Here is a 26,486-nt window from a genome sequence, read left to right as displayed (position 1 = left end):
CTAGAGTTGTGCAGTGCACAATAGCATATAAGGCTCTCTTGTCGGGAGAGAGGCCAAAACCCAGAGTTTGCTTAGATAAAGAGTCTAATAGGAAGCTCCCTACATAAAGCCAATACTCAAAATGGTTATGTGCTCTGTAAATCACCATACCTCTAAATCTGCAAGGAAATTTGTTAGTCTTGAGTTGTGTTGAGACATTTACTACATTTGCTGTTCAGCATTCACCACGCTTTATAAACCAAGAAAAGGGCACCAAGGAAGATATTCAATTCTTCCTCTTTTTCACTGATCCTCACTTCCCTTCCTACTCCCTCTATATGGAAAAAAAAAAAAAAGTCTCCACCTAAACCTCACACCTTATACAAAAGTGAACTCAAAATGGGAATAGATCTAAATGTTAAACATAAAACTTTTAGAAAACAATGAAGAAAATCTTCATGACATAGGCTTAGGCTAAAGTTCTTAGACATGACATCAAAAGCATAATCCATTAAAAACATTAATAAATTTTTCATCAAAATTTTTTCTCTGCAAAGCAGCAGGAAAAAAACAAACAAACCCAATAAGTAGCCATAACGTTTTTGTAAAACAAACAAAACCCCCTATAGTTACACAAAATTTTTTTTAAGTTGTGATCCTTGAGGAGCTGGTGCCAGGAGGTTTATATAAACTTGCCTTTCTTTGACTCTGTACCCCCCTGTGGTGGTTGAATTTTTATGAGTATGTCTTACTTTTCATACAAGGTCCCAAACCTCCCCATCATTGGTAGCTTTCAAATGAGGTTGGGCCGCAGTCCGGTAGAAAAATTGTGGGGAAATGAGGTTTGACACCTTGGACTTCTTCCAACTCTAAAATCTTAGGATTTTATGATTAGATCCAACATAGGATAATAAAAAAATCCTCTAAGTGAGAATATGTTTGCTATATTTTATTCTATTTCAGAATCACCAAAATAAAATAAGCAGAGCTCCAATGTCTTACATGTGCCTTCTAATGGACTCAAATCTTGATGTATGCTGCTTATCATTTGTCACGAGTAACTTGATATCCAAGTGACTAGTAGCTACTTTCAAATGCCTTTTCTTAAACAACTTTAAGAGGGTCTTCTTTTGCAGAGCAGAAGAAACCATAATCCATTAATAGGATCAGAGTCCAGAAAGTATAGTCTTCACATGGAATCTTCGTTTACATCCTCACAAGCCTTAAATTGCACTAATTTTACCAGTAAACTACATTAAGTCTTTGAATTAGTGGAATAAAAGTCTGAAACTATCTAATGCACTTCACTTCAAATAAGGCATAAATTCTCATAATGAAATGTTAGACTGAGGAGCAGTGGTGGTGGATTTACTGCAGTTAATGAAAGTTAAGCTTCAGGGACCCTAGAAATATGTTCACATTTTTTGTAGATTTGCAAAAGTAAAATGTTTTAATCATAACAAAACACTGTCTCTTTCCACTTTACTTTTCCTCCATCATGCTTTTCTTCTTGATGAGTGGCAACAGAGGGGCAATGGACATTTTGGAGATTCGGTTAAGGGGAGATATAGTTGGGGATAGGTTTCCTTTGGGTTTAGTGAGATATGATTTTGTGGTTTGCAGCAACTCTGTGTATAATTATTGGTAGCCATACTGGCATAGGGATGGCTTTAGGGATAAGCTTGTAACTCAGTATGCCAATCCACTTGTTGAGGGGGCACGAAGATTCACACCAGAGGTGGTGTCACACAATATGAATGTGTCGGTGGGCTCTGATCCTGGCAGTATTGGGTGATGGAGGGGAAACAAGGTTTGAAATGTGCAGTCAGAAAATGGTGTGTGGAAAATTTTTTCCAAATTTTATGTTATATATGAAATCAACTAATTTTCGCAGATTTGACAACAATCCCTAAAAATTTAGACATTAGCAATAATGAGTTGCAAAACTGTAACTTTTCTCATCTACAATCATAAAAACAAATTGATCAAACATGCTAGAAGAATTATTTTTCTATTCTTCTTACAGAAAATGATATTATGAAAGTATTGTTCAATGAAGAGGCAAGCAAAGAATATGCACCCAGAAAGCATAGGGTAAAAGTATTATAGAGATGTGCCAGGCACTTAAACTATTGCTGTTTTTCTTTCTATATTTTGTGATATTTATTTTATCTGTCAGTTTTTTTTGATTTTTTTACAGAGAGGAAGGGAGAGAGATAGTTAGAAACATCGATGAGAGAGAAACATCGACCAACTGCCTCCTACACACCTCCTACTGGGGATGTGCCCGCAACCAAGGTACATGCCCTTGACCAGAATTGAACCTGGAACCTTTCAGTCCGCAGGCCGACACTCTATCCACTGAGCCAAGTCAGTCAGGCCTATCTGTCAGTTTTTAAGCTTTGCAGTTTGTTGTGATTTCTTCTTCTCATTCTAAATAAATAAATATTTACTTTCTGAATTTAATTTTGCATTTGTAATTTTGTGTTCTTTTTCATAAAGTGGACTGTTCCCAAATTGTATAAGTTTAAAGCCCTACAAAACCTGGATTAATTCTGCATTGGAGCTTTTAAGTATTTAGGAATGGAATAAAGCTTTTTCCTCTTGGCTAAATCTTCTTTGGGAGGGTGGTCTATTTTATTCGTCAGTTTATTTTGTTCATTATATTCCACTTATAAGTGAGATCATGTGATACTTAGTAATACAGTAAAATGAGATCATAATTTACTTAGTCTAGAATCTGACCTCTGCAATGGAATTGGTAGCTCTGGGGGGCATCAGAACTGAGAACAGTGAGAGACACATAGATTTATCACCAGTCACCCTGCAGGAAGGAAACCTGGGTGGAATTTGGCACCAAGGATGAATTTCTGTTCCAGAAAAGAAATCTGCAAAGAAGGTCCGCTGAAATGACCTTTGGAACTTTGATCTAATTTAAAAGAGGAAAAACTTTGCCTTGGCTGGTGTGTTCAGTGGTTAGAGCACCAGCCCACGCACCACCAAAGATTCATAGGTTTAATTCCTGGTCAAGGGCATGTACTTGGGTTGCAGATTCCATCCCCAGCCCCAGTCAGAATTTTAAAAATTAAAAGAGGAAAAAACTTTGAGGCTTTTCAAAGATGTGTGGTCACTGGATTTGTGATACCTAAGTTCAATTCACCTAGTTTTGGGTTCCACAGTATAAAAGACAAGTTAAAGTTGCTCTTTACAGTGGGTGACGATGACAGTGCTCTCCTTCCTATCCTCTGTCAGTGAGTGAGTACTGGATAGGAGTGATGGATATTATGGGAGATCCTCTGAACAATGGGACCAGAGACCTCTGACATGATCTTTCAACATTTTACCTGCCTCAGAGAGCAGTTGGGATTAATACACTGGGCTCATCATTCTTAAACAAGTTATGCCAAGGCCATTCACTGGCCCTTTTCTGAAGAGGAGTTTGCATAAATGTATCTCTTTTTAACCCATGTATGAGTAATACTGCTTGCTTGTGCTTTTTGGTATTTATGCCTCCATTAAAAGACTTGTTCTTTTATATCCCAAATAAGACAAAGGAAACTTATGATCACATTTCACCTTGGGCCCATACTTTGACTCCAGGGACAGTAGTAAAAAATTGTAATAGCAACCCCCATTTGCTGGACTGGTCACCCAGCAGTCCCCATAAGAAGGTGTCACAGGTTACAGGGAAATCCCTTCCATCCTCTCTGACCGCCCCCAATCCTAAAATGGTGTGAGACTAAGCATGATTCACATGATTGAAGACTCCTTCCTTGAAGCTGGAGTCAGGGTGGATAGTAACTGGATACTACTTAGCATCACATTTGATTGGGAATAAAAGATGCATGCAAGCCTTTAAGCAGTCTGCTGCTTGATGTCATGGAATTTGTTTCATTGTGATGCAAAGAATTAGAGTATGGCCCTAACTGGTTTGGCTCAGTGGATAGAGCATCGGCCTGTGGACTCAAGGGTCCCAGGTTCGATTCCAGTCAAGGGCATGTACCTTGGTTGCGGGCACGTACCCAGTGGGGAGTGCAAGAAGGCAGCTGATCGATGTTTCTTTCTCATCGATGTTTCTAACTCTCTATCCCTAACCCTTCCTCTCTGTAAAAAATCAATAAAATATATTTTAAAAAAAAAAGAATCAGAGTATGGTGCAGTCCAAAGTGCACCATTCCCAATTTCAACAGTTCTGACAACACTGGGCCACTGTCTGAATTACCAAGTAATTCTCTTATTTGGCTGTCCAGGGTTCTTTGTGATTTAGTGATAGTCCATAATTCAGAATAATGATGCATTCTACAGGAGAAAATGACAGTAGAATTATGGCTACAAGATAAAGGACAATGGCAGGTTTGACTCCAGCTTGTTTAAACAAAATCATTTTTCAGAGAATGTGAAATATTTCTGGTGTTGTAAATTCTGTGAGACTTTATCATTTGCTACATTTTTTCGTTATCATTTCTGGGCAAAGTGAACTTGAATAATCAAGTAATATTTCATGGATATGTACATACATATATGTGGATATATACATATATAGACATGTGGGGGTGGTTTAACAAAGGAAATAGCCCTGTTTACATAGGACAGTATTCTTGATGCTGGTTTAGGGCAAGCTCTAAAGTGTAGGTTTGGAAGGAAGCTACATTTCCAGGGGAAAAAGACTATGCTCCCCCAAATCTACCCAAAACTCATTATAAAATAATCAAAAAGAAGAAAAGTGACAGGTTGCTGACTTTTCTTGATGTCCATTCCCTTCTATTTGAATAAAGATCCTAAAGAAACAGGCTGAAATGCTTCTTCTGGGAGAAATTTCTACCTTGGTTCTCCTACCCCCGGGCACTCCCAATCCTCCCTGAACCCAGAGCTCACACTCTTGTAATAAGACCACAAATTATACTAGCTTTGCATGTACTAGATCAGCATATTTCATGATTTCTTTCTAATGGTGTCAGGCTCTGTTTTTCTCTGTTGCTGCTAAAAGTAACTATTCTTTCATCCTCTGCAAAAGAAGTACCAAAGCTGACAGTCTATGGCAGTGGTTCTCAACCTTCCTAATGCTGCAACCCTTTAATACAGTTCCTCATGTTGTGGTGACCCCCAATTTCATTGTTACAAATTGAACATAATTAAAGCATAGTGATTAATCACAAAAACAATATGTAATTATATATGTGTTTTCCGATGGTCTTAGGTGACCCCTGTGAAAGGGTCGTTTGACCCCCAGGTTGAGAACCGCTGGTCTATGGGGTTCTCCCAACTTGGTTGATGAACTTCTCTCACTTTTGTGATAACCATCACCATGGGACCTGGTGCTTGGCCAGGCCTATGAAGGGACACCCACTACCTCTGCTCTCATCTTACTCTACCTTTTTCCATGTCAGTCTTGATCTGCTCCTCAAGATCCTCTGGGGACACATAGAAGTCCTCTTCTGGCTCCGATGATTTGGGCCGGCAGCGTCCACAGCAGCAGTTGCAACAACAGCATAGACAGCAGCAAAAATAGCAGCCGGTCAAGAGGCCAATAATGACAAACAGGGTCTAGGAGAAACAGGAAAAGCAAAACAGGGGTGAGGGTAGTAGGGTATGTGAGAACTCCAGAAATCAAGTGTGTACTCATGTACCTCCAGAGACCTGAAGACATTGCAGTTTACCCTGCACTCTCATCTTTATTGCATGCAATTTTTTTAGTTCCCTTGGAAACAAATTCCACATAGAGTTTTACCTAGTAAGTTAAAACCCAGAGGAAATGTCTTGTAGCCAAAGTAATGATGCATGACATTTTCTTCTTTATTCTTAAGTTATGGTGATCATTATTAAGAGTAAACCAAACAAAACAAACCCAACCAACCGACAAGCAAAAAATCTACAGGTCTCATGATCTAACCAAGGGGACAGAGTCATTCTCACCAGAGGAGCTATTGATAGCTTCCCCTCCCCCACCCACATTCCTCTTAGTCTCTGCAGACTTTCTCTCCTCAGTATATCTTACCCTCTCCCCTGTCTCTATCCTGGCTGGCAGGGCTTTAGAACAGGTCCTGTTACCTCTGTTTTGGATGTTTCAGTAACATCGTAACTGGCTTCCCTACCTCCTCCTAATCCACCCTATGGGTTGCTGCTGGAGCTTCCTGAAATATATATATTCTCTTGAACCTATGCAGCTACTCTCTGCCTCTCAGATAAGGCTGGAGCTTCTTGTTATGGTCATCGGGCCTTTGCCAACCCTTCTCCTGCACCAGCCTGCCCTGTTCCTGCCATAGCTTTGCTCTCCCTGTGGAATTGTCTGCCTAGATGTACCCACCTAGCCATGTAACAATTACCCACTCCGTGTTTCAGAGTCATCTCAAAGATCCTCTCTCTGACATGTTTTCTGACCCCCCCCCCCCCGCCCTTTATACTCCATATAAACTTCCACCACAGTGGTGCTTAAGTGATTTATACATCTTTGAATCAGAATGCACATTTTTATCTAATAAAAGGAACAAAGAGGATAAAGATCACTGTGTGTGTCTGCAATTCTTCAGTGACTTAAGGTGACTTAAGACTTAGGTTGAGGAACCTCACCTGCCCCATCCTGGCTTCCCAGCCCAGCACTCCATCTGACTCTGGCCCCAGTTGTGGGGTGGCTTGGAGTGAGGGAGCTTTAGTTACACCCTCACACCTACCATCTTTTTGCTCTGAATACTCTACATTTTTGTAGACTTAGGTAAATTACTCTAAAAATAAAACTGCAGCCAAAACCGGTTTGGCTTGGTGGATAGAGCGTCGGCCTGCAGACTCAGGGGTCACAGGTTCGATTCCGGTCAAGGGCATGTGCCTTGGTTGCGGGCACATCCCCAGTGTGAGGTGTGCGGGAGGCAGCTCGTCGATGTTTCTGGCTCTCTGTCCCTCTCCCTTCCTCTCTGTAAAAAATCAATAAAAATATATTTTAAAAAATAAATAAATAAATAAAAATAAAACTGCAGCCCAGCTGGCGTGGCTCCTTGGTTGAATGTCTACCTATGAATGAGGAGGTCATGATTCAATTCCCAGTCAGGGCAATGCCTGGGTTGCGGGTTTGGTCTCCAGTGTGGGGCAAGCAGGAGGCAGCTGATCAATGATTCTCTCTTATCATTGGTGTTTCTATCTCTTTTTCTCTCTCCCTTCCTCTCTGAAATCAATAAAAATATATTTTGAAAAAACAAACCTGCAACACCCTCCTCCTCGACAACTGCCTCTAAGACCCTGCTGTGCAGTACTCTTGAGTCATTGCCCTAACAAGCTCCTCCTTTCATCCTTTAAAAATTTTTTACTGTGCAATTGCCAGATTTTCCTCTTCTCTGGAAATTTTCTTTAATTCATATACTGTTTTGTTCTTTAGTTGTTTCAAACTAGATTGTTTGTCTTGTCTTATCCCTTTCAATGCGTAGCACAGTACTAGGTGCAAGTAGGTGTCCAATGTTTTTAAAATGCATATTTCAATAGTACAGATTTACTCATACAGTGCGTACTTAATACATGCTCACTGTGTGCCAGGCCACTCTCATGGGCACTGTGCAATTAGGCTTTGGCACAAGCAGAAGGGGAAGGTAGAATTTTTTGTAGCCCTATTTTTAAAAAGCCACATCAGGAATTACTTTATATACCGCTTATACTACTGGACATCTGCTTGTCTATGAATTTTGATCAATTTTGTCAACTTCCTGAGCAAAGAAACCTATTCTCATTTTTATGCAGGTGGGCTCCCAGATGCAATCAGGTGCTAGTGTGCAAATAATCTAGAACTACAGATGGGCCTTCCTATGGGAGAAGTGTCATGCCTGGAGGTTAGGTCCCCAGGCAAGCCCACAAAAAGCCCATATTGTTATATGAATGTTTAATCTATCATCAGAAATGACATTGTCAGTAAGTACACTCTCATTCCAAGTTCCAGATCTGCTTGGCAGTTGTCTCCCTCCCAAGTCTTCAACAATAGAGAAAGGGGGTTTTAATGGGAATCCTAGTTATCCCCAAGAAAAGGAAGTATGGGACTGCAGGAGGCAAATGAGGCTTGAAGTTGCAGACTCTCTCCATGCTTATGTACAAAAACATTCTCTTCCTGCATATATAAAACTCTTCAATTTAGCAATATTTATCTTAGTGGGAAAAAGTAGCAATCAGAATACCATAGAACATGCCTTTTTGGAAATCGGCAGCTTTATAAATTATTAATTACAACTCATGAATGTAAGTTCATATGATTTCACAAAATGTGTGAACTGCTCACATGTATGTGAATTGTCCAATAATATGCTGGTGGGCTATATATATGTTCATATGCAAATACATTTTTATCAGAAGATATTAAAACTCATAAACAAATATAAAACCATCACCAAACATACATATAGTAGGTACTCCTAGGAAACTGCACAAAATTACTGTCAAAAATCAGTTCTGATTGCACTAAGTCCTTAAAAATGTTGCCTTTTCTTGACCAGATATCTTTTTTCTCTCCTTCCCTCTCTCTGTCTCTCCAACTCCCTCTCTTCCACTACTTAATTCCCCCCTTTCTCCCACATTTCCTTCACTACCTCACCACAGGCTCCGCGTGAGCCCATGACATCATTACCACATACTCCCCCAAGTATTGTGTTTGCTGATGTATTCTGTGCTATAAATAGTAAAGTACATGGCTAAATTTGTTAATAATAATTTATTGGACAGTCGTCACATTAATAAATTATTTTCCGTTTTGAGCAATGAGTTAGTTCTTAATTAGTCACTATGGAGGAAGAGAAGGCAGTCAGAATTAACCTGAAGCTTCAAATGCAAATATAATTAATGTCTGGAAGTATTTTAAGTCGTGCTGTATATTACAATCATTTGATGAGCTAAAGCAAAAACAATCCTCAAATAACAATTTTCCATCAAAGCTATATCTCCTTTTATTTACACGAGTTTAATAATATATAAGGTTAGGCTTTCTTTGAAATCGAGTCTAAAAGTGTGAATAATATCATGATCTAACAGGAAATTGGTTCTGAAGGGAAAAAAAAATATGATTCACCTTTGCCCACCAACTTGACAGCATAAAGTAGGTATTAACATTTTCATCTCCAAATTGCTCGGCCACATACAGTCCCAGCGAGCCGTACTTGTCATAGATGATTCTCTTGGACATGTCAGTCAGTATGGTGTGGGCATTGTTGATTTCCTTAAACTTGTCAGCAGCAGCTGGGTCATCTGGATTCTTGTCTGGATGGTGTTTCAGGGCCAACTTTCTTTTAAAAAAAGTAAGGGAAATGTCATTTGACAAGAATTACAATGGCATTTTAGAAGGGCACTATTCATTTGTACATCCTTTATAGATCTAATACTATGAAATGAGCCCTAGCTCGTGTGGTTCAGTGGATAGAGCGTCGGTCGGCTTGTGGACTGAAGGGTCCCAGGTTCTATTCTGATGTGTCTCTCTCACATCGGTGTCTCTCTCACATCAATGTTTCTCTCTATCTCTCCCTCTCCCTCCCACTCTCTCTAAAAATCAATGGAAAAAATATCCTTGGGTGAGGATTAAGAAAATAAATTAAAAAATAAATACTGTGAAATGATAATGTTGATTTAACTGAGCAGGTGCTAATTAAATGTCTCTTTTTTCTTTTTTAAAAAAATATATTTTTTATTGATTTTTTACAGAGAGGGAGAGGGATAGAGAGTTAGAAACATCAATTAGCTGCCTCCTGCACACCCCCTACTGGGGATGTGCCCGCAACCAAGGTACATGCCCTTGACCGGAATTGAACCTGGGACCCTTCAGTCCACAGGCCGACGCTCTATCCACTGAGCCAAACCAGCCAGGGTGATATCTCTTGTTTCTAATGTGCAGGTACAATAGTATTGTTTCTCCTCTCATATCCTCAAAGGGATTCTCAAATGCATGGTTGTTGAGGCTGAGACATCTTGCTGTTGGCAAATATTTGAAGTTTATTATTACCTAGAAGCTGATCAGTACTCCACCTCAACATGCAAATGCATGGAACTTTAAGAGCAACAGGACCAGTTTACACCAAAAATTTCTTTTACAACTAGAAGAATTTTCCAGAATTAACAAATCTACACACCACATATTCTAAAAGTTAAATTCACCTATCAAACATTTTTCTAATTTATATTTCCTTAAATAGATACATTATAACCCCTTCAACAAATCTTCCACAAATCCCTTTTGTTTTTCTGAATAAATACTGTGACTTCCCTTGCATTCAAATGTATATTTTACCTCTTTTCAAATAGGTCTTTCCACTTCAAATAATCCATAGAAATTTATTTGTGAATAAAAGGCCCTGTCTCTATGGACCATAAAGCAGTTTGTAAAGGGTGTGAGTATGGATTGTGCTGCCTCGTGTTTGTGTGTGTGTGTGTGTGTGTGTGTGCGTGTGTGTGTGTGTGTGTGTGTGTATGTGTGTGTGTTGTGTGTGTGTGTGTGTGGTGGGGGGGGGGCTGATTGGAAATGTTTTTTTATCTTCAGTTATACTCAAGTACAAATAAAACTGTAAAATAGATGTAAGAAGTGAGCTTATAATAGTCAGGCTCTGGCTGGTAGCCCTCTCCAGAGAGATTTAAATATTGATTAAAGCCATGTATAGAATTGAGTCTATAGTAGTTTTTTCAATACAAAGTCAATTAATTTTATGACTCTCTACTGGAAAGTCCCCATGACTTATTCTCCCTACTGTGCCTATCATAGGTATATGTAGGAATACACCATATGGTTTTGTTTATTTTATCACTTTTAGAGTAAATTGTTTTTATTTTAATGCAATAATAAGGGCAGAAAAGTAAAGTATATCTTATAAAGCAAGCTATACAATAAGTAGGGGAGGGGTCACACCTATTTTATGAATGAAAGTATTATTGGGTTAGGAAGTAAGGGAATAATAAAGTAGCTCAGTGTTAGGATGCTTAAAAAGTACCAAAATATTTAAAAGTACAAATCTTGGTATGTAATCCATTCTAGCTTTGACCTCAGGATAAACAAAAAGAATAAAACAAAGATGGTTCATTGTAAATTTGATTAACCAAAACATTTTTCATCTTTTTGAGAGATGTTTGGGTTATCTAGAAATTCTTATAGATGGAACCATTGGAGACATTTTTATGTGCAGAATTTATTATGAGATCTTGTGCTAATAGCACAAAATTCCTATTTTGTCATTTTTAAAAACTTTTATATTTACTATATGCCAGCACTATTGTAAGGATGTTATAAATATTAGTTCATTATTATTCACTAAACTCTATGAGATAGGTATTATAATTTCATTTAACAAATGAAGAAATTTAGCCAACAAGAAGTTAAGTAACTTACCCAATGTCACACAGCTAACAATTAGAGCCAGGCTTTGAACACAGGCAATCTAAACCTGAGCACATGGTCTTAACCACCAATATGCTGCCTCCTATATATGTTTAAACTTAAGAAAGTAAGGCACACAGAATGTTATTAGGCCATTGTAAGGACTTTGGCTTTTGGTCTAATTAATGTGGGAAACCATTGGAGTGTTTTGAGAAGGAGAGTGGTATGATCTGATTTTAGTTTCAGAAGAACCATTAAGTCTTGGAGAGGACAAAGGTGAAAGCAGGGAGACTCTTTTAGAAGTTTATAGTGATTCAGACCAGTGTGGTAGTGTAGAGGATGTAATGAGAAATGGTTGGATTCTGGATATATTTTGAAGACTAGCTGGATTGGATGTGAAATGTGAAAGAAAAAGAGGACCTAGGGATGAATCAAAAATTTGGCCTGAGCAATGGGAAATTTGGAGTTACTGTTAAAGGGTTGGCAAGAAATTTTTTTGTAGTAGGAAATGGTTTGCTAGGATTTGGAATTCTCTTTTGCACACCTCTGAGATGCCTATTAGACTTCCAAGTGGAGATGGAGGTAGAGAGATCTATGAGCCTGGAGGTCACATGAGAATTATGGGACATGTATGTTTGGGAGTTCTCAGCGGGTAAATAGTATTTAGAGTCATGGAACAGGAAAAGATTCCCAAGAGAGTAGGTCCAACAGAAGTCCAAAGACTGAACTATAGGAAGGAGGAACCAGCAAAGGAGATGACAAAAAGAAAGACTAACTTGTAGAAGGAAAAAATCCAGAGAATATGGGATCTTGGGGTCCAGGTGAGCAAAGGATTTGAAGAAGGTCAGCTGTGTCAAATGCTATTGACAGGTTAGGTATGATGAGGATTAAGAATTGATCACTGGGTTTAGTTATATAGAAATCTTTAGTGACTTTGACATGTACCCCCCCCACACACACACACATAAACACATGCATCTATACACACACACAGACAATCTATATCTATCTACTATATCTATATCTATATCCATATATCCATATATCCACATATCCATATATCTACATATCTATATATCTATATATATAAAAGCCTAAGTGACCAAATGGCCGAATGACTGGTTGACCGGTCGTTATGACATGCACTCACCACAAGGAAACAGACGCTCAACACAGGAGCTGCCCCCCTGGTGGTCAATGAACTCCCACAGCCAACCCCTGCGGTCCCTCCCCCCGGCAAGATGGCCCTGATCACTGGCCCTGATCACTGGCCAGACCGAGGGACCCCACCCATGCACGAATTCATGTACCAGGCCTCTAGTTGTGTATATGTCTTTATATAGGGAAAAATAAAGCATAAAAATAGGCTCCTGGGGTCTTTTCACTAACTCTGGCTTTCTTAGAAAAGAAAGAAAAATGGAAGGTTATATCTATAAGCACAATTAACTGGGTTTATAGATGTACATTGGTATTATAGGCGATTCTGTGTTTTGTTGTTTGTTTTAATAGCTGAAAGTTTAGAGTTTGTTCCCTTAAATGGCTCATGACAAATTAGAAGGGGGAAAAGGAAGAAAAAAAGTCCTCCAACTTCCATGATACAACATTCATCATCAAAAAACCTCATGTGGATTCTTTAAGCACATTAATTTTAATGGCTCAATATTCCTGGAATTCTCATTCTGTGCCCTGGAATACAATTGCAGCATTTTCCCTACAAGTTCCAGAGATCATGTCCAGACCAGTCAAATGCAAGAGCTGTTAACTTCTGCTTAGAAACAAAGAAATTCCTGGGAAAATGGCTCTTTACATGCATTTCTTTGTTTCTGGTATTCAGTTGTAGACTGATACACACCGCCCAAGAGTTGGCCAGAGAAGCCTGGCTTCCTGTCATATTTTAAGCTGCTTGGATCATTGTCAGCTCACAAGGGCAGATGCTCTCAGCCATTTATCACATTCCTCTAACAATGGAGTTGGCAAAGTCAGAGAGCTGGAACACCTCCATTTGTAACAAGTCCAATTCTTGGTTGCCAGCAGCATTTTGACTCCTCTTGGCAGATACTCTTGGCTCTGAGGAATCCTCTGGAAATATGGCTAGCAGAGACAGCTGCCAAAATTACACAATTGCTCAAGGAGATAGTTGATCAGTGACCCACCCCCTTAGGAATTGTCTATGGAACAAGAAATGTGTAGAATTTAGGGTTGAAAGGAAGTGCTTGGAGTACATTTAAATGTACCTTTACTCACTTGTTTTAAATGTATTTCTTATAATTTCTAATTTTATACTTAAAAGTGACATAATATTAAATCAGAGCTTGTAATTCTAAATCTCTCTCTCCCATTAGTCACCTGTTAAACTGGTATAACTATAACTAATATTAGAAGTAGCAACAATGCCTTTAATTTCTACTTCAAAACCCAATGACAGCTATAAACTGAAATGCATAGTGAATTCAGTGAGTTACAGATAAGCCAAACATGAGTTTATAGTTGTGATTTCCTAAGGCCCCTAAGAGCTATCTACTTTGAGGCAGTGGAATAATTCTAAGAATTGTAATGTTCCTCCCAGTTCTCTTCCTTACACCACCTAACACTCAGGTGAGATCTACCTACTACTCTACCAGTTTCTGAGTCACCTAAGACTTGATTCTGACCATGTTGCTCTAGCTCTAGTCCAAATCTATCTCCATGGGATTGGAATGTCAGGTTTTTCCTCTTTGATTTTCTGCAGTTTTTATGTGATGTGCTTGGGTATAATTTTTTTTTTATTCTGCTTGGCTTTTACTGGGCTTCTGGTATTTAGGGATTGATATCATTCACAAACCTGGGAAGTTCACATATATTATGCTTTCAAGTGGCGTTCTCCTTAATTCTCTTTCTACTCTCCTTTCAGACTCCAATTGCATTTATCAAAGGCCATGTTAATGGATCCTTTATATATTTTATCTTTCTTGCATTGTTTCCTCTCCTTTTCTAATTCTTTCTGGCTATTTTTTCTGACCTATCTTCCAGTCAGTTCTCTAATCTGTTAAACCGTACCTTTGAGTCCTTGATTTTGGTCATTGTATCTTTTAGTTATAAAATTTATCTGTTTATTTTAAAAATCTGAAATATTTTCATAATTTTCAGTTCTCTCTGAAAATTCTCATTGTTGTAATTTATCTTTCCTGATCCTGATAGTTATTTTTAAATCTATATCTGATCATTTTAATACCTGAGGTTTCCACAGTTCTGTTTCTATTTTCTCATTTCTGCTATTCTTGTTCATATTGTCTTGGCTTGAGTACTTGATCATCTCTGTGTGCCAGATATGTATTTAAAAAACTTTTAAAGAAGTATTTGGAGAACTAAGATGTTATCTTATACCAGACAGCATTTTTATTCCCTATTTTCAAATGTCTGGAGGCACATACAAAAATTGGGATCATTTTAATCCAATATTAGGGATTGAGATTTTCTTGGTCAACCAGTGGCTCAAAGTTTGGTTACAACCCATGCAATACTGGTGTTTCCATGATCTGTGTGTGTGTAATAAAGCTACAGTAAAATTTAGTAGCTTAGATTCAGGGGAGAGACCAAGATGGCCCTACAATGAAACACCGCAGACTGCTGCTCTGAAAATTCTCATTGTTGTAATTTATCTTTCCTGATCCTGATAGTTATTTTTAAATCTATATCTGATCATTTTAATACCTGAGGTTTCCACAGTTCTGTTTCTATTTTCTCATTTCTGCTATTCTTGTTCATATTGTCTTGGCTTGAGTACTTGATCATCTCTGTGTGCCAGATATGTATTTAAAAAACTTTTAAAGAAGTATTTGGAGAACTAAGATGTTATCTTATACCAGACAGCATTTTTATTCCCTATTTTCAAATGTCTGGAGGCACATACAAAAATTGGGATCATTTTAATCCAATATTAGGGATTGAGATTTTCTTGGTCAACCAGTGGCTCAAAGTTTGGTTACAACCCATGCAATACTGGTGTTTCCATGATCTGTGTGTGTGTAATAAAGCTACAGTAAAATTTAGTAGCTTAGAACAACAAGCATTTTATTTATTTGCCTACAATGTTGTAATTGGATTGGACTTGGTGGGGACAGTTTCTTGCTGTATCTGGCTTTGGCCAGGACTACTCAGTTGGAGACGAAGGATCTGCTTCCAAGATGGCCTCGGTGACCTGCTGGGAAGTGGTGCTGGCTGCAGCTAGAGTTCAGCTGGGGCGGTGGGCTGGGGACTTGCTTCTCCATGTTGCTTCTCCACATGGCTAGGAGAGATGCCTCACAACACGAAGGTCTCAGAGTAGTCATATTTTTTCAGTGGCTAGCTTAAGCCAGATTGCAAAAGTAGAAGCTGCTAGGCCTTTTAAAGTTTTAGTAAAATATCACTTCTGTCACATCTATTGGTTAAATCAGGTCAGAGAACCAGCCAGATTCAAAAGGACTCCACAAAGACATGAATACCAGGGGACATAGTTTGGGAGGCTCACTAAAGTCATTGTTAACCACAGATGGTTTACTTCCTTGCTGCCCTTTCTCCTGAGGTGCCGCACTTGGGAATCTAAATAGAATTGCAAGATTCCCATTCTTGTTGGGCTAGGGTCCAAAACTTTTCCCCCTTTGTAGAGTCTTGCTCAGCCTCTCAGCTTCTTTTCTCCCATATTATGACCTAGTCAGCAGTAATTCTTTACTCTCAAATGATTTTAAGATGTATATTTATAAATACAACTTTCCTTTTAGTTTTTCTAGTTGTTCTCAGCAGAAGGGAGAACTGATACACATTACCTAGCCAGTGATAACCAGAAAATCCTAATTTAGAAACTTCTGCTTACTTTGTATGTTTATGTTTTCTTCATTCAAATATAAACTGCACAAAAAGCTTTAAACCACTGTTATATAAATGAGCCAAAGCACCTCTATGTTGACTCCTATGTTTTTCACTTATTTCTTTCTTAAAAAATTGATTTTAGAGAGGGAGAAAGAGAGAAGATAGAGAGAAAAACATCAATTGAGAGAGATACATTGATTGGTTGTGGCCCATAGGGGCCCCACCTGGGGATCGAGCCCACAACCTAGATATGTGCACTGACCAGGAATTAAACCTGCAACCTTCAGTGCATGGGACAATGCTCTAACCAACTGAGCCACACTAGCCAGGGCCTTTGTTTACTTCTTTATTGCAGGCTAAGACCCATTAGCTCAAAAGTCTACTGGTGCCAAACTCAAATTTTTATACATTCAAGTATTTTAAAAGTAACCCAAACAAGAAGATTGTTAGCTTTTTAGAGCCTGCCTGCTTTATATATTGCGAGACCTCACCCTACAGCTGCTGGCCATTGATAAGATACAGCCATGTGGTTATAAGACTCAAGCTGCCACGGCCCTTTGGAGCTCTCTGACTCCAAGACTTCTCACTAAGCTTCTGAGTGACATCACCTAGATCAGCGGTTCTCAACCTGTGGGTCGCGACCCCTTTGGGGGTCAAACGACCCTTTCACAGGGGTCGCCTAAGACCATCAGAAAACACATATATAATTACATATTGTTTTTGTGATTAATCACTATGCTTTAATTATGTTCAATTTGTAACAATGAAAATACATCCTGCATACCAGATATTTACATTACAATTCATAACAGTAGCAAAATTACAGTTATGAAGTAGCAACGAAAATACTTTTATGGTTGGGGTCACCACAACATGAACTGTATTAAAGGGTCGTGGCATTAGGAAGGTTGAGAACCACTGACCTAGACAGTGAGCCTCCTTCCCACCTTCTCCCTCTGTTGGGAATGCCTTTGCCCGTTTCCCATTCTGAGGGTGGCCCCATGCTGTTAGTCTCTGAAAGGTCTCACACTGTGAGGGGCTTCCCCTCTCCTGTGATCCTGTGGAAACACCGCCCAATAAAGCATGTTGTGTGTTACTGGCTTTCTTGGTCACATCTTTTCCCTTGATCAGCCCTCAAGTCTTTCAAACCCCCTACAAACATTTCATGTATTTGTACCCAGTACAGTTTCACTCCCTATAAAAAGCTCTAACAACAACAACAAAAAATGCAATATGCTACTGCGAGCTGAAAGGAGAGTGTTAATGGGACTCAAGGAAGCAGGATCCACTGGTCCAGGATTAGTGTAGAGTCAAGGGACAGAATAGAATTTAAATAGCAAATAATGATGCCAGTACTACCTCTGCTGCAAATTATTTCTGAACACCTGATACCGTAATGTACAACTCAAGTAATTGAATCATACCAAAAGCAAAGGGTCCCCTGAAGGCACATTACACAGTCCTATGATTTCTTCAAATTTACAGATGGAATATCTGAGCATCTCACCCCGGAAATTGGGTGTTGTCTGGGATCCACAGTCACATTCGTGATTCAAGACAGATTGCATGAAATAACAATAGGAACCGTAAATGGTGATCTGTTTCAGAGAATTGGTCTTTTCCATCATGTAGAAACACATTGAGAGTCAAGTGCTGACCTCTAGTGGCGGTCAAGACAGTGACTCCACTGTACTTCAATGATTCCCTGGCAAATAATCCCAGATTTTTACTTGACTTTATGAGGCATTATGCTTGAGTATGTTTTTAATATGAGAGTTAAAAATACTTAAACTTTTGAAAAGTTAAAATGCCACTTGCTATTATATTTACCTGATGATTAGTGATATTGAGCACCTCATGTACCAGCTGTATGTCTTCTTTGGAAAACCATGTTTATTCAGATCCTTAACCCATTTTTTAATCAGATGGGTTTTTGGTTTTTTGCTATTGAGTTGTATGTATTATATATATATGATATTAAGTTATTACCAGATATATAGCTTGAAAATATTTTCTCCCATTCAGTAGGTTGCCTTTTCATTTAGTTGATGGTTTTCTTTGCTTTGCAGAAACATTGTAGTTTGATATAATCCCACTTGTTTATATTTGCTTTAGTTGTCTTTCTTTTGGTGTCAAATCCAAAAATAATCATCGCCAAGACTGATGTCAAGGAGCCTACCACTTATGTTTCCGTCTTATAATTTTATGGTTTCAGCTCTTACATTCAAGTCTTTAATCCATTTTGAAGTAATTTTTGTGTATGATGTAAGATAGTGGTCCAGTTCATTCTTTTGCATGTGGCTGTTCAGTTTATTAAAGAAACTGTCCTTTCCCTATTGTACATTCCTGGCTCCTTTGTCATAAATTAATTGAACTATACAAGCAGATTTACTTCTGGGCTCTCTTCATTGATCTGTATGTCTGTTTTTCTGCTAATACCATACTATTTTGATTACTGTAGCTTCATAATAAGGTATGAAGTCAAGGATCATGTTGCCTCCAGCTTTGTTCTTCTTTCTCAATATTGCTTTGGTTAGTTGGGGTCTTTTGTGGTTCCATACCTGTTTTAGGATTCTTTGTTCTATTTCTGTGAAAAGTGCTTTTGGAATTTGATAGAGATTGCATTGAATCTGTAGATTGCTTTGGGCAATATGGACATTTTAACAATATTAATTATTTCATTCCATGAGCATGGAATATCTTTCTGTTTGTGTCTTCTTCAATTTCTTTCAACAATGTCTTATAGTTGGTTAGTTTCCCCAGATTCTGAAAAGGTTTATTCTGACAGCTTTTTTCAGATATTTGTAGCTTTTGTGGAGGATCAGAAATATGGAGTTCCTTATGCCATCATTTTCACTGACATCACTACCTATCAATGGTTTTAATATCTATATCAATTTCACTAAAATGTATTAAAATTTATAGAAACCTATCCCTTTGAAAGTGTACTCTTATTATTTACTAGAGGCCCAATGCGCAAAATTCATGCAAGAGTAGGCCTTCCTTCCGCTGGCTGTCGGCACAGGCTTCCCTCTGGCACCCAGGACTCGGGCTTCCCTCTGGCCGCTGGCAGGCACCCGGGACCCAGGCTTCCCTCGCAGCCCTGGCTTCATCTGGAAGGATGGAAGGATGGCCGGGAGGACATCTGGTCTAATTAGCATATTATGCTTTTATTATTATAGATGCTTTTGTTTTAAGATTACTGATAGACATAAAGCAGACTTAAGAAACATTTTGGTATGCAATAGGTGTAACAATTTTCATTGAGGTCAAACAGTATTGTATCTTCATATTCTTGCTTTCAAATTTATGTTCACATAATTTCCTTATGAGTGTATTAGATTATTTGATTTGACCCCCATTGCTAAAGCACCCAGGAAGCATTGCTTTTTCTCGCATTTATTCATTTATGCCTTCATACATGCATTTATTCACCAACTAGTTATTAAGCACCTAGTCCATCAGGCATAGCTAAAGGTGTATGGTATATGGCAAGTAACATCTGCTGAGTGAAGCCATGATTTTTTTTAAATCAAAAGATGACTTAAGAAGCAGTTCGGCTTAGTAGTTAGTATTGCCACAAGAGGTGCATTACATTACCTTAGGGCCTATAAGGACTCCCTTGTGGATCTAACTATTTTAACCATTAGATATATAATATGAACTTTGCTAGTAGATACCAGAATCCATGTCTATCCCAATGCAAGGAAAGATGTCACATTACCTGGTATGTGCAGTCATTCCCTAGGTGTGCTGAGAGTGAACCCACTGCCTCACACTGTCTGGAACTTAAAGCTTGATGCTCATTCTGGATCCTTTCTCTACTTCTGTATTTAAATCCCAGTCTGGGACTAAGAACCCTGAATTTCATCTCCAGGCTTCCTTCTCAGACATTGACCTTTGCATCATCCTCCAATATGGTCCATCACTCAGGTTCTGGCCTTTGAATCCTTTGGATTCATGGCAGTTGTTTTAAACTCAGAAATGTTATGGTTAAGAGCAGTGGGCTCTGGAGTAAAGCAACCCAAGTGTCAGACTTGCTTGTGACAGCTACTTAACCTACATTTCTAAACCTGTTTCTTCAAGTGTAAAATGAAGACAATAGAAGTACCTATAATACAGAAATATGAGAATCAAATATAATAATGACTACAAATCATCAAGCATAGTGCCTGGCACATAGTAAGCATTGCATACACTAGTATGTTGGAATGTGATTTGTCTTTCTGGCTTTTATTTTATTTCCTTTGATACAAATTGGTGTAAACTGTACTAAAATTAAAACTGTGTTTACTTTCTTGGGGAAGACTTCTCTAATCCCTAATCCAGATCAGCTGTCTTTGTTATATACTCTTGTGGAGCCATGCTTTTTCCTCCAGGGTACTGTATCTCATCCATAATTAGGCACTCATTTTTGTCATCATTTGATTAATTTCTGTTTCCTCCACTAGACCTCAAGTTACATGAGATCAGTAACCATGGTTTACTTATAATTGTAATCCCAGAACCTAGCATAGTGCCTGGGACAGGAATGAATGGTGGAATAAAGCATTAACTTTCATTTAAATGATTAATATGAATCCTATGCTCAAGTTAATCTATTGCACCCACAACTGACTCCTTTATTTGGCTTGTCTTTCTTTTTTAAATATATATTTTATTGACTTTTTTACAGAGAGGAAGGGAGAGAGATAGAGAGTCAGAAACATCGATGAGAGAGAAACATCGATCAGCTGCCTCCTGCACATCCCCCACCGGGGACGCGCCCGCAACCAAGGCACATGCCCTTGACCGGAACCGAACCTGGGACCTTTCAGTCCGCAGGCCGACGCTCTATCCACTGAGCCAAACTGGTTTCGGCATTTGGCTTGTCTTTCAGTATGTATCTTTTAAACCTTACTAAATCTAACTTTCTATAAGATAAGTTCTTTAAATGGTACCAACTATAGATATGAATAGGTATAATATGAATAAATATCCAATACTAAATAGGTATTGAGTAAATGAGTGAAAAAAAAAGTCATTGATCATTATGATTCTTGTGTCCAGGAACAATGAAGTTGAAGTTGCATGAAAAAATAAGATCAAGTGGAAAAATTGTCATGGGAGAAGGGAGGGTATGCAAGAGCTGGAAGATAACTCTGACTTGGCCTCATATTCTTTTGTTCTTAGTGGAAGGTTTTAGAATTCAGGAAACAAATTAGTGCTTGATAAAGATTAATTTCAGTTTATCTTGTGAGCTTGAATCATCATCTTGCCTTGTAAATATTTACCATTCTTCTATTAGCTGTGTATTCCCCTGACATTCACACTTTATTCATCATCAGCCTCTGTTATGACCTGTAATTGCTAATAAAGATGGGTAAAAGCACCACTACTTGGGGTTGCCACAAATCACTATGGAAATGACACTCCTTCCTGCTCCTTGTGAAAATAACTTTTGACTCACTTTCGTCTACTCTGAGGCAACTCACCTCTTTAGAGATGGAAGATGAATTCCAGAAAGTTCCATGTGAAAGTGAATGAAATAGAATAGAAGAATCAATTTAATTACTGCTGCTCTATATCAGGATAGAAATTAAGCTCATCCATGAGGCACAGAGATCCAGGTGCTGATGTATAAAACGAGTTCACTCTGATTTTGTGGTCTCTGATATGTTAAGGAAGAGTTAGATCTCATTCAGAAAGTAGGCCAGCATTGTGTTAGTTTCTTGCACCAAGGGAAAGCAGTCAGCCTCCCTTTTAAGCATCCTAATCTTGTTTTTATCTAACTTCAACAATGTACATATCAGTGTAAATAAAAACTAACATTGAAGTTATACATGAGATTTTGAATACTCAAGATTCACATTCTCCAAATTGCATAACTGGCTGTATTTTCTACAGTTTTCCCTTCCTTATCCACTACTTCTTACTGGAAGGTCCCACAACCGTACAAAGTGAGCAGGTCCCAGACTGAAACCATTGCCTTTCATTGCTGGTCTGCCCTCTCTATTTACTGGGTCAGTAAATGACTCCCTACCCAGTGAGGTGACAAAACCTTTGAGAATGATCCTGAAGAAACTGAGAATATAATCAAAGAGAACACACAGAGGCAAAATCTATTTGCTGACCAATTTGTTCTTATACTTGGTAACATTAGCATGGTGCTAGGGCTGGAAGTGAGAGGAAGACAAAGCACCGTGCCTTCCCTCAGAGAACTGATGGAGTGGGAGAGGCAGGAAAGGGAGGAACTAAAACCTCTCTGATGCTCTGATTGGACATCACAGTGGGCCATGGAGCACATGGAGGGCCTCAAAGAAGGCCCCACAGGCCTCCTTCCGCCAACCCCTTGTAATCATTTTGGGTGTAATGTTTGGGTCCCTCCCTTCCTCCCTCCCGCATTCCCTCTCTGATTCTAACTTTTTGCTTATATGCCCCTTAAAATTTTGAGAGACCATTCTCTCCACATTCTAAACTTGGTATCTAATCTTTTTGTTTGTTTATATGTTAATGTTCACCCAAAGATTATTTTTCCCATTGAGTTTTAGAGAGGGAGGAGGAGAGAGAGAGAGAGAGAGAGAGAGACATCTTTGTGAAAGAGACACATTGATTGGTTTCCTCCCTCCACATGCACCCCAACTGGGGCCAAAAATTGAACCTGCAACCCTTCAGTGTGTGGGCTGACACTCTAACCACTGAGCATACCAGCCAGGGTAGTATCTAAATTTTTTTATGAGAATAAACAGATGCAAAGAGTACAAAATTTTCAGCATAGTACAAACATTGGCATGTTAAAATAAAACAGTTTTAACACCCTTTTAAATGTATGCAATGGAATTTAAATGTCACAGAAATTCCCACACACACACACATACACATGCTCCTAAAACAGTTTCCTTGCACCCAGGCCCTAACTAGTTTGAAGAATGCCATTCTACAGGGCTATTTCTATTACTTCTTGTGTATTTTTTGTATGACTTCTTAAGTATTCTTTGTATCACCCAGTACCCATGTGCCAGACCTTGGCTAAACACTTCACATGTATCATCTCACTTAATTCTCAGCAGTCCTCTGAGCTCAGTATATTATCTGTATTTTGAAGAAAGTGAGGCTAAGAGATGGGATTTAAATCCAGATTTTTCTGAATTCATACCCTGTGCTCTTAACTTCTACGTTATACTTAGAATTCACTGCAACCAAGGGATTTTGGTGTTAAAATCTATGTGGAACACCTTGAAGAGAATGTGTAACTTCCAGTACCACTCCCAGCACCTCCTACCTGCTTTGCTTTTCTGCACAGCACTTACAACATCAGATAGACTGTATGTTTTACTTAATTTACTTATTATTAAGCTTCCCTACTCACCCAGCCCAGAATATAGGCTTCAGGAGTGCAGGGATTTTGTCTTTTTGCCTAGCACATAGTAGGTGCTCACTAAATATTTGTTGAATAATGAACAGAACTTGCTGCTAGAAAGCCATTAATAATGGTGAGAGATTCTGATATACTACGGGCTGCTAAGTGCTCTCATCATCCTTTTTGGCTTCTGCTATAATTAGGTAGCAGTATGAGGTATAGATCAAATCTACTGACTTTGGACTGAAGGATTTTTATGTACCAGTCAATATCAAGGAAAGAAGGATCTAATCACACACCTAAAGTGCTTGCTGAGCAGCAAGCTATATTTACCTCTTTCGAGTTACTAAGGAGAATACAGAACAGGTAGCCTTGTTTGTTATAGAGCTATGGTAGGGAGGTGGATGCATCTTTGAGCCATTACAGCCTACTGTTCATGGCTGGGAGTTTGAGCACATCAAGGCATGCTTGGAGGCCTGGAGGCAGCCTCCCAGAAGTCCCCCAAGCCTGAAGAGCCTTCCAGAAAGAAATCTACGTCATATACCCTGCTGGGGCAGCCACAGCTGGGTAAATCTGATGAACCAGTGGGGCAGCCTGATGGAAGCCTATCTGGGGGTGGCAGAGACTCCTTGAAAAGAATGCCATCTCAGGAAAGAAAGAGCCAAGCATAATGAGCTTGACCTAGGAGCAAAGCTTTAGGGGTCAGAGAGGATGGAGAGTCTAAGTATAGGGTCATTACTGCTAGTCTCTGACTCACCTCTGAGCACGCGTTTGGGTCCTTTAGAAAGAGATCTATAAGAAAAGATGGAAGGAGCTTATCTATCAAACTTTGACACTCCCTGGAGGCTCTAACAGAGGGTATCACAAAAAGGAGGGAGCTATCCCCTATATCCAGCCTCTACCTCTTAGTGGCGCACAGACCAGCAGGCACTGGTGATTCCCTCAAGTCTCCAGATGAATAGCATAGGTGGCTTCTTGGCCTGGGGGAGTAATTCGAACACTTGGTCACCGACTACTTAGCAAGGAGACCTGCTCTCCCTGCCGGGCCTGGTGGGGTCACAGAATAGCAGCAGAGCAGCCCTGCCCAGCTGAGAACCAGAGGAGCTGCAGCAGCAGAGCCTAGCAAGCCGAGTTGTGCCTGCAGTTGACCATGGACATGCCCACTGAGTGAATGAAAGCAGTGTCGTTCACAGGGTGGAAACTTGGTTTGTTGGAGCAACACTGCTACATGAGGATGAACTCAGTCCTGGATCCTGGGAGACTTTCCCAGCGGGGACTCCTAAAAGGACTTGGGTGGTGAAGACTTTACAGGGAACTCAAGTTCTTGAGTCACTTGAAAAGGGCCAAAGCCCGGTATTGGGGATTAGAGAACAAGCTTTGAGTCTCTTATTTCACCAACCAACCCTCTCGCCAATTGTCCCACCATTCACTAGTGTCTCTCTCCTCCTCCCTCCCCTTCCTCCCCAGCTTCCTAACTCAAATTCCTGTTGCCTCAGAGAGACTACTTAAATTAGGTGAAAGAGGGAAACATGCCAGTTTAAAGTTACAGCAAATATGTGCAAGATTAAGTGACCGCTTAGCCTTCCCAGGTGTATTTGATTAACTAAAATGTCTCCTTCAGACAGCATGAAAAGGGGGAGTAAAGACTTTTAGGCAGTGGGAGAATAGGGGAAAATATTTGCTTATCTCATGCAAACACTGTTATGATTAAGTGGTGTGACCCAGCCATGAAAAACTTGGATTAAATGAGCCTTAAACTTTAAGCTCCTTGGAATGATTATGCTGTACAATGTGAAAGGCAGATTTATTCCATAACGAAGGCCATGGCTGAGACTCATACCACGAGTCTCACCCTGTGATATGGCACTTTTGACATGGAGCAAAACGTCACTTTATGCTGGATAAATGGTTTTTGAACAGTAGCAGCAAATGGCAGGATAATTTTAGACTTTTAAGGATGATGAGGATATCTATCCGTTCATAACTGTACCTGGTATTTTCATTGTGCTCTTCCACAAAGAGCTCCACACACTTTGAGAAAAAATGATCTCATTTATCTTTACAAAGTCTCAATGAGACAAGAGCTTCAGTACATGATGGATTGACACAGAAGCCTTCCTCTTGTCACTGCTCCCAGCTACCCTCTGAGGTAGCTGGGGACTCCAATTTATCAGCTAACAAATGAAACATGGTTATACTATTGTAGGGAAAAAGATGACATATGAAAAATAGATGCTTCACTCATAGAAAGATTTTATGATAAAGACTTATAAATAAACATAGGAAGGGGCTGAGCTAGGCCTATGAGGCTGCTATTTATGTGAATTTTTAAGGGAATAAAGAAATAGAAATATTGGTAATTTCCTTCCCAACTCTATACTCACGCTTAGAGAACATTGCCCCTTTTTCTTCCCAAGAGTTGGATCCTACAGTTCTTGCTAAGGTAGTGGGTATTTGTGATTCCAGATCCCTAGTCAGAGCCATCTAGACTTGGGTGAGCATCTGACCCAGCTGGGTCTATTCGATCCTTGCTCCAGGAATTTGGAATAGGGGCATAGCAAAAACTGGGAAGTGGGCAGAACAAAGATAGTTTCCCTCTCCCCATCTCTATCTACTTTTCTGGGACCATGGGGTTTTCCTGAGAAGCTCTAAGTTGGTTTTAAAAGGAAACCTAGATTTAAAACAACCGAAATATTTATCAACAGGGAACTGATTAAATCATGGGACATCTATGATGCTGCAAAATGAAAAGAATGAAACTTTTTATGAACTGATCATTCCTGAGAATGATCTCCAAGGTACATTGTTAAGAGAACAATGCAAAGTATAGGATAGGAGTTATAGTACACCACCATTTGTATAACAAGGAAGGAAAATATAATATATGCTTAGACCATTACCTTTAATATACTTATTATGTCAGGGCTTACGTCTATCATTTTATTATTTGTTTTCTGTTTGTGTCCTCTGTTTCTCACTCTTCCATTTTCTTTTTCTTGTCTTCCTGTGGGTTACTTGAATAAAATT

General features: G+C 39.2%; 1 protein-coding gene across 5 annotated transcripts in view; it reads right to left on the bottom strand.

Annotated features, from left to right (window-relative positions):
* DNAJC5B (DnaJ (Hsp40) homolog, subfamily C, member 5 beta) overlaps positions 1 to 26,486 on the bottom strand; it is an 88,619-nt gene that overhangs the window by 517 nt on the left and 61,616 nt on the right. For all 5 annotated transcript variants that reach the window (XM_014541014.1, XM_014541015.1, XM_014541016.1 and 2 more), the window contains 2 exons: positions 9,011 to 9,224; positions 5,352 to 5,523 (listed from right to left, as the gene is read on the bottom strand). In XM_014541014.1, coding sequence (XP_014396500.1) covers positions 5,352 to 5,523; positions 9,011 to 9,224 — 386 coding nt within the window. The remainder of the gene's footprint in view (positions 1 to 5,351; positions 5,524 to 9,010; positions 9,225 to 26,486) is intronic.

The sequence above is a fragment of the Myotis brandtii genome, unplaced genomic scaffold, assembly GCF_000412655.1.
Source record: "Myotis brandtii unplaced genomic scaffold, ASM41265v1 scaffold254, whole genome shotgun sequence".
In the NCBI taxonomy this organism is placed as follows: Eukaryota; Metazoa; Chordata; class Mammalia; order Chiroptera; family Vespertilionidae; genus Myotis; species Myotis brandtii.
Note: the sequence above shows the minus strand (reverse complement) of the source record. Positions and strands in the feature narration are given on the sequence as shown.